The 13,204-nt window shown below is 52.5% G+C and overlaps 1 protein-coding gene across 1 annotated transcript in view; it reads left to right on the forward strand.

Moving 5' to 3' along the window:
• LHX4 (LIM homeobox 4) overlaps positions 1–13,204 on the forward strand; it is a 46,919-nt gene that overhangs the window by 14,250 nt on the left and 19,465 nt on the right. The window contains exon 2 of the mRNA XM_019737051.3: positions 2,729–2,900. Coding sequence (XP_019592610.1) covers positions 2,729–2,900 — 172 coding nt within the window. The remainder of the gene's footprint in view (positions 1–2,728; positions 2,901–13,204) is intronic.

The raw sequence follows: 13,204 nt of genomic DNA on the forward strand, positions 1-13,204 counted from the left end.
TTGTCACATCACAAGAGCTCTTGGTTATGCCCCGTCACTCCTCAAAGTCTCACCTGTGCTTATCCAAATCTCTCAGCTCCTAATGCCCTCTGCTCACCCAAACCCTCCCTGGCGGCTCCCTCCCTGGAGAGAGGTAGGGGTGTGGTTATATAGTAGGGGTGAGCACCTACCTGGAGGCAGCCAGGCACCCCCAAGCCCTGGCATCGTGGCTGTGTGATGTAGGCACTCTCTGAGCCTCCAGGTGAGGGCCATGACGTCTACGCAGGAATTCCCGCGAGGGTTCAAGGAGCTCAAGCCCTTCAACGTGGTCCCTACCTTGCCTTTCCCTCAGCCACAGCCTGCACCACATCTAACACCTGGTTACTGCAATTATCTCCTAATAACAGCAAATCTTTATTGAGCACCAGCTGCATGTGATTTGTTTACTCTTCCCAAAAATCCTGTGAAGTACTATTGTCATCATCAGCCCCCCTTTTTACAGGTGAGAAAACTGAGGCGGAGAGAGGCAAAATAATTTGTTCAGGGTTAAACAGCAGAGCCAGAATTCAAACCCAGGCTGTCTTAGATCCAGAATCCCTGGTCTTACCCTGCGTCCTACCTACTATCCCCTCTTATTTAATGGAAATTCCTGTAGCTCATGTACTCAGCACCTTGCTGGGTACATCGGAACTCCTTGGTAAATACTTATTGGTTGAACAATTTGTTTGTCAAGGAGGAAACCTACTGAGATTGAAAAAAACAGAAAACAAAACCATAGAAACCAGGACAGGTAGCCCAGTCTATAGGTATCTACTTGAGTGTGACTCCTGGTAGTTTTCCTGGGGCATTTTGGTCTGAGAATGGGCTCAAAGAGCAAGACATCTAAAGGGTGTGACTTTCAGACAAATGTTGGAGGCTGCCATGGCCATGAAGAGAACAGGCTGGGGTTAGGGTTTAATTGGGTCCAAGATTGACACTTGTGTGTACAGGGCTAGTGATGACAATTGACTATCTCAACAGCCTGTCTATAAGTTTTACATACAAATGACTCAATCCTTGAGAAAGCTTTCTCTCTGCATAGGTTTGGATGTGTTCAATTCCCCTGCCCCCAGGGCATTGAGGCTAATTCCCTTACGTGAACACTCTTACGTTATAACACAACCAACAAACATGGTATGATTCAAGGAACACATATGATTCAAGAGATTTGGTTTTACTACTTTTGCAGACATTTTGGAGCGTGCAGGAGAAACTAGTGAAGAACTGTTTCAAGGTGAGCTTCTTGGAGGGAGTTGATCAGTTATTTATCCAGTGATGAACCCCTGTGACATTACTCTTGCATGCCAGGCATGGTGCCAGGCAGTGAAGATACAAAGCTGAGAAAGAAACACTCCTTGAGGATCCCACCTTCTAATGGGAATAACTGTGTAAACAAACAATTAGCCAAAGTCCTATTTATAGTAGAAGTGAGAAACCCGGGGGTTGCCAGCCTCATGGCGGGCTATCACAGCAGGCCAAATGCTTGCACTTTTATGTTTTTGTTCTTAATTTATTACCTTCCCTTTAGGGGCAGGGGAAAGGACAGGGGGAAATGGTTAGAGATGCTAGCAGTATTTGATTTTCCAACCTTGGAAGCCTGACTATTTTGTAGATTTTGAAACGACTTCAGTGGTTCGAAAATACTATCATGCCCACCCCCCCACCCCCACCCCAAGCAATCCCTTGGTAAAGATGGGACGGCAGAAAAACAGACCTTGGATAGGAAGTCACCCAGGGCAGGAAGAACAGGGTGGGGCTATGGTTAGGGTTCATTTGCAGACAACAGAATCCACAGGTATTAGGTGGCTTTCAACTCAGTGTCCACAGTTCTGGGAATAACTCCCAGCCCCCAGAATTTCATTGCCGTTGCCATGATTGATCAGGGTGTTAAAACCACAGACCCTCCTAGCCTCTGCACGCTCCACACCAGCACAGTGGGAGTCTGCCCCTTGGCTGTGCCTCCATTTAACTCAGTTCTGAATACAGGTCTCTTTTAAACACATCTGATTGGCAGGCCCTAAATCATATTTGGAACCTGAGTGGCAAGGAAGTCTGGAAAAGCAGTTTCTGGTTTGTCTGCAACACAGGAAGACACATTAGGAGGGGATGTTGATGGCGCCAATCCATGGTATCCATTGCAGTTCATTAAAATCCTCTCAGGAGGTTCTCTCAAAATACTGAGATTCTCCCTCCATGAACACGGTCACACCTGGACCTCGGTCACTGCCTGTCCCTACACAAGTCATTTGCTTATTAGGCCAGATAGTCTCTCAGGCTGTGCCTAAGCAGGGCTCACTTTGGGGCTGACGTTTTTAGCCCAGAGTCCACCCAGTAGTGAAAATGTCATGGAAATAGAGGGGAATGTTTTGGGGTCTTCCTGGCCTCTTGCCTGTGGACTTGCAAGTGGCATAAATGGGGTTAGCTGATGCTGTCACCTTGTGGTGCTCTTAGAAACAGGTGACCTCTCTGGGCCAAAGCCACCCTAAGCCAGACCAGCAATGCATGGATTGGATGCCAGTCTCAATCGGCCTCCTTAACTAGGCACGTTTGTGCAGTGTACAGCCTGCACAACTGCATGCAGCTGCCCTGGAGGTTTGGGTGATGTCCTTTCCAACAAATGGCAGAGTGGAAAGACACCCCGCACAGGACCTGGCCTGGTTAGCAGTGCAGTGCGGAAAGCTCACGCTGCCTCTCTCTCCTCTCCCCACAGAGATTCCCCAGTGCGCTGGCTGCAGCCAGCATATTCTGGACAAGTTCATCCTGAAGGTCCTGGACAGACACTGGCACAGCTCCTGCCTCAAGTGTGCAGACTGCCAGATGCAGCTGGCTGACAGGTGCTTCTCCAGGGCCGGCAGCGTCTACTGCAAGGAGGATTTCTTTAAGTAAGTCAGAACCAGGCGCAGCCTCCTCCTCCGAGCCCTGGTCTGTTTCTGCCTCTCCCTGGGTGCTGTGGTGGGGAAGGGAAGCGTGCAGTGTGGCAGGGTGGGTGGGGCGATGGGTCCATCCTGGGGGGTGGGCGGATCCTCCTGCTGAGAGGCTGCTCCTCTGAGGTCCCCCTTTGGATCACCAGCCCCATTACTGCCGGAGGACCAGCGTCTCTGCGTCACTTGAGTTCTGCAAGGGGAGCCTTCGGCAGGGAGCAAATGCCAGGCTGCTCCAGGGTGGCTGGCAAAGGGTCCCTGCAAATCCTCAGAGGTGTTGCTCTTTCCATCTTGGATGTATCCATCTTGCAGCTTTCAGAGCAGGTTCACTGAGGGTCCTACCCTGATTCTAGATGAGTCTCCGTGGCTGTGTTTCCCGAAGCTGCTTCACGGGCCTCAGAGGCTTGGAAGAGTTGTTCCCGATAAGGGTTCAGCTAGGCTCCATTAGGGTCATTGCTTGCCATGGAAATATGATGAAGAGCCCGTTTTCATGCGATCTTTAAGAGCCCAGACCCTGCCTGGGTTTGAACCCACTTATTAGCTGTGTGCTCTCAGGCAAGTTACTCAGCTTCTCTGTGTCTCAGTTTGCTTACTTGTAAAATGGGGCAGATAATAATTGTTCCTACCTCACAGGGCTGTTATTAGCTTTGGATGAGTCAGTATGTGTAAAGTACTTAGGACAGTGCCCGGCATCTGAGTGTTAGATCTTGAGACTGCCCTCAATTTTTCATTCTGATGTTGGGTCCATCAGAAAAAATCCTGTTGGAGCTTTGGGTCAGGCTAGGAAGACCTCCTAGAATTTATTTTCTGTGGCATTTAGTCTGGGACTTCTGTTGCAGAATCTATTACCCGAGGCACTTAGCCTGGTGTCTCAGCTGACGTGGGCCGGCTGACAACAGCACAGCCAAGAACAGGAGGTGGGGATTGTCCATCAGTGACACCGAGCCCAGGGTGGGTGGCCCGTGGGCGTGTGTGGAGGGGCGTGTGCGGTGAGTCTGGCCAAGACCTGGAAACATTCAGCACGAATGAGCAAGCCCCAGAGAGGTGGTATGCGTCCTTTAGAGCTTGTGTATTCTGGAGAGTGGGAGGAGAAATGGGGAGAAATGCCAGTCCTAGAAACAGAGCACAATGTCTCCTAAATTCTCCCCAAAGGTTTAACTCCAGGTAATACGTCATTTGAATTGCTGAAGATTCTGAATTTTTTTTTTTTTTTTTTAGTGGAATATGAGTTGAAAAGCATATTCAAGATTATCTCGGTAACTACTGCGGCTGCCTCCATGGCTTGTGTTCAGAAGGCAGCACTCATTGTCACCATCATACTTTGGGCAAACATACACTGCTGTCTCCTTGTGTGTATGTGTGTGCACACGCGTACCTGTGTGCGTGAGCGCTGAGTGTGGGGGCAGTAGCTGACACGGGCACACCCAACAAATCCTTGATGGTTCCAGTGGAGAGATGGGTCTCTGGTTCTTCATCTAAGCCTTTTCTGTGGACTGCCCTCCTTTCTCTGAATCTTCTTTTTGCCTTCCGCGCCTCTGACCCTTGCCTCGTTTCCTTTATTCTGGCATTTACACAGTTCCGTCCCCTCTACCCTCATCCCTGCTCAGTGGGCAACAAGAGTTTGCCTCTGCCTTGCCGCCTCAGTGAGGCACATACCAGGCACCATGGCAGCTCTTACAGGCCCCTGGGGTGGATTTCACTGTGTACACGTGCATGTTGTATGCCTGTGTGCACCTGTGAATATAAACCTGTGTGCATGTGAGGAAGGCGGGAGGAAACAGGTAGGTGGGCCTGGCTTTGGGGATTGGATGAGCTGTTCCTGCTTCTAAAATCAGGACACCATCTTCCAGTTTGTCCCTGTAACTTTGGAAAGTCACGTGAGCTCCAGGGGACGACAAGAGGCCATATCACTTTTTTGCCCATCTAGGGACAGGGTAGGTGCCAAGATGTCCCTGGATCAGATCTCTGGCCGGTCCAGCCTGGCAGGTCGGGGCAGCCTGTGGGGTGCAGGCAAAGCCTGTGAGGGCCACAGCACTAGGGCTCTGTAACCAGAGAAGCTCCTTTGAGCCCCAGAATCGCCCTAGGGCCTCATCTGGTGTTTGGACCTTGACTGGCTGGCTCTGGGTTTGGAAAAGAGAGGTGGCAGCAGCTCACATATCGGTTTGGGGTTGGGAGAAGTACTGATAAGGAAAGAGGGCCCCTCTAGACCCAGGAGGGGCTCAGCATGCAGGCTAGAGAGGGATTAGCACTGGTCTATGAGCTATGAGCTCTTGACCAGAAATCACAATGATGGTCACTCCCCCAAGCTGGTGCCCTGACCCCAGGCCTCCACGGCGCCCCTACGCCGTGGCCCTCATTTGAAACCTTCCGGGGCCTTGCTCAGCAGTAACTTCCTGATGATACCCCCATCCTCTCTAGCCCAGATGTCTTCCCACCAGACCAACGTCCTACCTCATAGCTCAGGTTCTGACTCCTCCACCCCCCAGCTCCTTCAGCAGGGACCCCTCTGCCTACAGAATATTCCAGATGCATTGTACAATCAGAGTCTTCTGCCCTGTGCCCAGCCTCCCTTCTTATCCTAGCTTACAGCTTTCCTCCATAGTGGACAACCCCCTACCCGTACCCCCCACCCCCCACCCCTTCCACAGCAGGATGTCCCCTTGGCCAGGCATTTCCTCACCTCCACACCCTGGCCCAGGTTATTTCATCAGCCCAGGATGATGTGCGTCGTCTCAAAATCTCCTCATCCTTCCATGGCCATGAGTCCAGCTCCTCAGTGGGTGGGAGCTCCTCGAGGCACAGCTGCCCTGTCTCTTCCCGCTCCTGGTGACTCAGCAGGAGCTGCCTTGTTTTGTTCATTCATGCACGGGTTTGATCTTCCTGTTGGCTTGAGGAAAGGCTCATTAGTTGTGCATTTTTCTGTCCCCCACATACACATCTGGCCCCGAGCCTTGCCTACAGGCCATTGCTGGGTTTGATGCCACGGAGAGGAGATTACATAGTGAATTGACAGTGTGCTTTGGTGACCATTTTCTTCTGAAGAGATTCTCCCCACTACCAGTGGAGGACCAAGTAGGCATGAAGATTGGGCAGCTCTGAAGCCCTCCGGGGAGGACACATGAATTTATAGGCAGTCAGCACCACCAAATCCTTGGGACTGTGGCTCTTTGGTATAGGGAGGCACAGCTGCAGATATAGTTTGGGATAACAAGTCACATTCCTACGTGAGACAGGGAGGGAGGGAGTTGTCCAGGGTCAGAGTGACTTTACCTCCCATTCTCAGGGTCTTGGGACCCGTTGCCCAATTGGGGCTCAGGCTGTAACTTGGCTGGAGAGCTGGGTGCTCTGCTCCCCATGACAGACAGCTCATTAAATGTCCCCAGGCACCTGCTGTCAGGTGGCACACCGAGTGGGGCACACGGGCAGTGTGGTGCTGTGAGCAGAGAAAATATGAGACAGGTGGGAGGGGGCCGGGTCGTCCTTGGAGCCCCAAGTCCTTCCCTCGTCTTGTGCTGCAGGAGTCCCCTCTGGCTGCCTCGTGAGAGGGAAGGCAGGCACCTTGCACTTGAATTCACCTGTCAGACCTCAGAATGCATTCAGCTGCAGGATCTGGGAGAATCCCTTCTCTATACTCCTTGAAGAAAAAGGAAAAAAGAGTAAAGAAAAAGCACCGTCCTTTGCCCCACAGCCCTGCTCAGAAGCAGAGAGCAGGGCTCACTGCCCTCACCCATTAGCACTGTGGTTCTAAGTTTTAGGTTCAACATTTTAAATCACTGTGCCCAACACAAGGGGCAGAGCCATTGCTTTGCATGCCCTCATGGGACATCCTTTGTTCCGTGTGAAGTTTTTGTTTTTAATTTTATTGGGGAATATTAGGGCACAATGTGTTTCTCCAGGGCCCATCAGCTCCAAGTCATTGTCCTTCAATCTAATTGTGGAGGGCGCAGCTCAGCTCTAAGTCCAGTCACGGCCGTTTTCAATCTTTAGCTGCAGGGGGTGGGAATTGAACCGGCAATCTTGTTGTTGAGAGCTCGCGCTCTAACCAACTGAGCCATCTCGGTGAAGTGTTTTGAATCAAGATTGTAATGTGGAGAGTGGCCCCTTGCAGGTGTGTTATACCCCAGAAGGCGGGGAGGACGGAGGGGAAGGCTGGGGGTCAGCCTTCCGCCGGGGTAGACGTGGTAATACTGGTGACTGGCAGCAGAGGGCGATGTTGGTGTGTGCACAGACAAAGATGTGTTGTAGGTTGTACTCTGTGGTTGTTGCATTTTTCTTTTGGGGCTGAACTCTGTCTTGCTCAGTAACATTGGCTGATTTTTGCTGTTGTTTGTTGTTGTTGCTTCTTGGGTCCTTGGATCCCCTGTCTCCGAAGGAAATAAGATTCTGAGGCTCGAGAGGAGAGGCACTCGGTTAACTGATGCAGGGTGGTGTGTCAGAAGTGGAGGAGCCAACAACTCTTTGCACTGCATTTGCTAAGCAGGTCCTTTCTGGGCTGTGTGTCCTGCATGCATGTGTCCCCTATGGGTCCCCTATTTCCTTGCAAAGGGACCAGGGTCTGGGGAGGGCAGGGCTCTGGGAGCAGGGCTTCCGGGACCCCTCCTCGTCGCTGACTGGGTCCTGGGAGGAGCCCGACAGCTCCCTTACTCTGAAGTGCAGTGAAGACAGGACGGGGTCTGTGCTGCAGGAACTGGTTCAAGCGCTGCGTCTGTCAGCTGGGTGCCCTGAGGCAAGTTCCTTGACATTTCTGCGCTCCAGTGTCCTTAGGAACAATGGGAATGTCGATGGTGGCTGCTTCAGGAGACCTGGCACACTGGAGCATTTTGCAACATTTTACGAGCAGAGTGGTTTGGGGAACCCAAACGGAATGCTGTTGAATTCCTGGCCTGTCTTTTACTAGCTGTTTGTCAGCAAACAAGTGCCTAGACCTCTCTGAACCTATTCCTGTATCTGTGAAGAGGCACTCGTTCTAACCCACAGAGTTTCTGGGAGACGGGAAGAAGAGACGGTACAAACCATGTCAGCATGATACCACGTGCTAGATCGGTATCTCTGGGTTTCTGGCCCTGACTGTGGCCACTTGACCCACATCCCTGGAGGGCCAGGGGATCAGGGGCCTGTGCTGGCTTCCAGCCTCTTCCCCTCCCACCCCTCACCCCAGGTTTGAGACCTTCCCGTTGACATGACTTTTAATGGCCCTTAGATGGAGGTGAGGCAGGGAGGGCACACGGCCGTATGCTGGGGACACACCATAGGGTAAAGATGTGGATTTACATGAAGACGTGGGAAAAAAACCAGCGATCCCTATACTATGAAAACAAACATAGCTATGGAATCAAAGTGCCACAGTCATACACATATTAACGCAGAGCCTTCAAGGATGTTCCAGGCCTGTGGGGAGCTTCAGGCTGTACCCCTGGCAACTGGCAGTGTGTGCTCCCACCTGTCTGCCAGAGGGGTTGGGCGGAAGTCGGAGGTGTGACTGCCACTCCAGGGTATTCCTGTCTAGAACTTCATGCTTCTCTGGGGGTGTCTCCCTGCCCCCAGCAGAGATGGGCATTGTCGCCCTGCCTGGTGGGCAGAGATGGGCACTGTCGGGCACCAGCTGGGATGAGGGCTGCTGTGTTGCTTGTCAGCGGATGGCTGTGTGGGCTGCTCACCCAGCCAGGCGGCTCCGCTCCTCCCCCAGCCAGTCAATCTCCCGCAGTCGGCAGGGCTGTCAGCCAAGGGCAGGTAAGCAGCGTCCTTGGGAGCCCAGGAGCCGCTGATTTATCCCCACAGTTCAGAACAGTCTGTTTCAGCTCCCGCACACTCTGTGTTTGGCCCGGCCACAAGGTGGTTTCGCTGGCTCCTGTTAGGTCTTCACTAGTGACCTTGTCCCATCACTCTGGTGACCTGGGCATCCAGCTCTCCGCTGGGCAGATGCCCACAGGACATTGGCTAAGATGGGACAAAGCCAGCGCCATCTCTCTGTGGGGTGGACTTCATAGAGGGAGTAGATGTGGGTTTGAATCCCGGCTCAGTGTGGATTTGGGGCATTAGACCGCTCTGAGCTTCACGCTCCCATTTCTAAAAAAGGATAGGAATAAAAATATCTCCTTTTCAGAGTTACTATGAGGAGTGAGTATGATGAAAGAACGAAGTGCTTAGTTATCATTATTAGTAGCAGCGGTTCTTAATAAGGTCGTGATGGTTTTATCTACATAGGAGGAGAGAAAAAGAGAGAAGGAGGGTCCTGGGGGCAGAGGCTACAAAAGGCCTCAGGCCAGACAGAGTCCTGGGGTGGGAGGTGGGGCCGTGTCCTGGGGCGATGGTAGGTCAGGCGATTGGAACCACTGCCCACCTCTGGGTGTGGGGGTGGTGTAAGAAGCCCGCATGAGTTTCCCCACAGGATGGCACCCTTCCCTGTGTGGTCCAGAGCTCTGTGGCAGTAATTGCAGCCCTCACCTTCACTTCTCAGAGTGAGGTTTCCAGCTCTGGCCTGAGGGACCGGAGCTGTGCTTGTGCTTGTGTGGCCACCTCTTGCTGACTGGCACCCTGTTACTCCAAGAAGAGGCCCCTTCAGTTCTGGGGCTGGTCATGGGTCGAATCTGGGGCCAGGTTCTTGCCAGGTAACTCGTTATTTCTGATAACTACACACCTATAGCTCTCTCTCTCTCTCTCTCTCTCTGTCTCTCAAAATGTGCTTAAGGAACTCACAGGGGGAGGGTCTCTTTGACGTGCGACTTTCCATAATTTCTGAATAGTTTATAGTTTAATTCCCTCGCTAAGCAAATTAAACCTTTTAAGGTAACGATCAGATGGTGCAGATAGTGGCAGAGTGTGTGGACATTTGTAAGATTCAAACACACTGGTGGGACCAGGCCCACAGTCATTTGCGAAGGCCGGTAATCAAGGCAGAAGCAATTACTTAGCTGAGCAGCTCCCCCTGGGATCTGAGGCTGTATATCAGGGGTGATGAGTCCGTGGATTATCTGTCTGCCTGCCTCCAGCACTCAGTTCAGCTGTGCCCGCCCACCCCCGCAGCCCTCCCCCAGCCCAGCCCCTGGTGATGGCCTCCTGACATCTGTGGAACCTGCATCCCAGAGACTTTGCTGCCTTGGGGGAATTTGTATGGAACCAAAGAGTTACACCTGGGAGTCAGGTGGCACCTGGGCTATGCAAGTGGGGACCGCAAGCAAAGAGGGATCTGGGTGACTTGGGAGTGGGAGGTGTGGGCAGCTTCTTTACCCCAGGAAAACACACCAGTCAGCAGTGCACTTGCCTCATTGCTGAGGCTCAGCCTCCATCTCTCTCCTTCGCCTCGTAAACCCCTCCATTCAGGGACCCAGTCACGGTCCGCCTCCCAAATGCCCTCTCTTTCATCCCTGCTGCTTCTGTCCTCAGGCCCCTGTCACCACACCTCTGCATTGCTGGAAACTTTCCCAATCAGCTGTTCTTCCTTCCAGGCTGGGCTCTGGCCACGTTGCCCCCATCGCCTCCTGACACTTGCATGCTTAGCACTCAGGGCCACCATCTGGCTCAACCCCATTTCTTGCTGGTTCTCTGGCTGAGGTCATATGGCAGGAGTGGGGGCGGGGCTCCTGTGAGAGCCAGTCTCTGGCTTGTTGCTCTGGTTCCTGGGGATCTGTCTGTGTCCCTGGACGCCCTGCTTAAGGAGAAGCCACAGACCAGACGTGGGCTCCGTGGTGGGTGTGGTGGGTCAGCACAGTGGGTTAGCCTGGGGTGTGGTGTGATGGGTGTGGGTAGGGCCACTGCCTGTCTCAGCACCTGTCACACCACCATTCAGAATGAGTCCTTGGGTCTTAAGGGACTTGAGAAACAACAAGCAACGTGCAGATGCCACAGGAGGGCCCAGTGCATCCATCGCATGGGTTTCTCAAAGAGTGGTCCATGGAACAGCCATACAGGGGACATCTGCAGGGGGGCTTGTTAAAAGTGTGGATTCTGGGCTCAGCGTCAGGAGTCAGGGGTGGCTCTTCTGTTCAGGGTAATTTGGTAACAGCTGAGTTAACACCTTGGCAGAGAAGAACTAGCCTGGAATAAAGAGGGAAGATTAGGAAATCTTCCTGGAGGAAAGGAATGGGAAGGAGGGAGAGTGGTGTTGGGCCATCAGCCCACTGCTCCCAGCCTGTCCCCATCTGTGTCAAGGGAATAATAACACCTACCTGTAAGGGCTGCTGTGTGGTTTAAATGAGATAGTTCACTTGACGGTGCTGGGTGCATACTACATGTTTAATGCACATTTACAGAAATGAAGGGAGGAGGCTGGGCTCTTATAGAAGAGGAAGGGGTTCTACACATCCCATCGTCTCTTGGGAAGCAAACCTACCCCCAGCAGGAAGGAGGACAAGTGTGGCTGAGGGAAAGGGACAGCTGGACTCTAGCTCCTTTTTTGCCACTAACTGAGCTGTGTGATCTTGGACAAGTCACTATCCCTCTCTGGGCCTCAGTTTTCTTCTGTGTTAAATGAGGGAGTTGGACTAGGTCGCTGGTTCTAAGGCTTTTCCAGTAGCATTCATTTCAAAATAATATTGAATCCTTGTGAAAAAGAAGAACATTATATTAAATACCCCAAATAAAAAGCAGGGCACTGGGGGCAGTTCTGGTAGGCGTGGGAAGTGTATGTGCGAGTGTGTGCCTTTGGGGGGGGAGGCTGTGTCCCCACTCCCCAAAGCGTTAATATCCTCTGGTGTCAGGCCTCCAAATGTGGCCCCTGTCTATGTCTGGAGAAGGCTGACCATTCTCGGGCAGAACTTTATGTGCCCATGACATGGCTGGTGGTGCTGATATATGTTGGCAATATTGGTACATACAGTAACAGTAAATATCAGCAACTTACCTGTCAAGTGTGCTGATAGATAAAAGAAATACATGTAGGGAAGTGTCAGCTGGGAAAATAATATACGGCCCGCTGTAAATCACCGCCAAGCAATTAAAGCATAAAATTAAGTTATGCAGTATTTTGTTTCCTTGGGATGGTGCGCTGTGCTGTGGCAGTTCCCCACCATGGGAGGCTGGCTGCCCCCCCCTCCCTGCCCGACTGCCTCCCAACGGCCAAGAGTAGGGAAGAGCATTGGGTTCAAATCCCAGCTCCACCATTTATGGCTGTGAGGCCTCTGGCACGTTACCTGACCTCTCTGAACTCGTTTCCTCCTCTACAAATGGGGGTACCTGTATTAAAGCCTGCTATAGACGTGGGACAGATGTTATTTAGTCAACAAATAGTCCCTGAGCACATAGCCTGGACCAGGCGCTGCTTTAGGTACTGGATTCTTCAGGGAACAAAACAGATATGTCCCTTCCAGAGAGGGAGAAAGACAATAAAGAAACAAGAAATGCACAGTACATCCATTGGAGAGAGAAGAAGAAGGGTTGGGGGGTGCAGAGACGGTCAAGGAATGCCCCTGGGGAAGGCGACACTGGAGGGGAGACTGATAGGAAATGCAGGAGTGAGCCGCGAAGCTATCTGAAGCAGTGTTCCAAGCTGAGGAAGCAGTGCCGGCTGAGGAGCCAGCATGGCTGGCGGGAGGAATGGGCAGACGGGCTGAGCTGAGGCTAGGACGGCAATGGGGGCTGAATGGTGGAGGGTCCTGGTGGCCAGGAAGGAACTTGGACCTTTCCTCTGGGTGAGAGGGGAGCCACTGGAAAGCTTTGAGTGGGGGAGTGAGGTGGCCTGACTCAGGGCCCCTGTGTGGCTACTGTGTGGAGAATAGATTCAGGTCAAGGGCTGATGTCAGGGGACCCTGACAGAAGCAGTTGTGGGCAAGGGGTGGTGGTGCTTGAACTAGCGGGGCAGAGATGGACATGGTGGGAAGTGGTTCAGTTCTTGATGTAATTTTGGGCACAGCCAACAGGATTTGCTGACAAATCTGATGGTATCGAAAGCTTTGGGCCTGAGCGATTCGAAGAATGAAATCACCCTTCTCTGCGATGGGGCAAACCACAGGAGGAACAGATTCTGGGGAAGGTCAGGAGTTTAGACATCTAAGTAGAGATGCTTGCAGGGCAGGCAGAGAGACACGCTGTTCTGGAGTTAGGTGAGAGCTCTGGGCTGGAGATGGAAGTGACATCCGGGAGGAGTGGGGTCAGACGGGGACGGGGTGTGGGAGATGGTGGAGAGGCTGCCAGAGGGCAAGAGCAGACCAGGACAGCTGGGTCCTGAGACCAAGTAAGTGCAGTGTCCTGAGGAGGGGGCAGGGAGCCAGTGCTGTCGTAAGGTCAGGGGAGACATGTGAGTGTGTGTGTGTGTGTGTGTGTGTGAGAGA

This window comes from Rhinolophus sinicus, chromosome 11 (assembly GCF_057876585.1).
Source record: "Rhinolophus sinicus isolate RSI-liver-muscle chromosome 11, RSI-T2T, whole genome shotgun sequence".
NCBI lineage: Eukaryota > Metazoa > Chordata > Mammalia > Chiroptera > Rhinolophidae > Rhinolophus > Rhinolophus sinicus.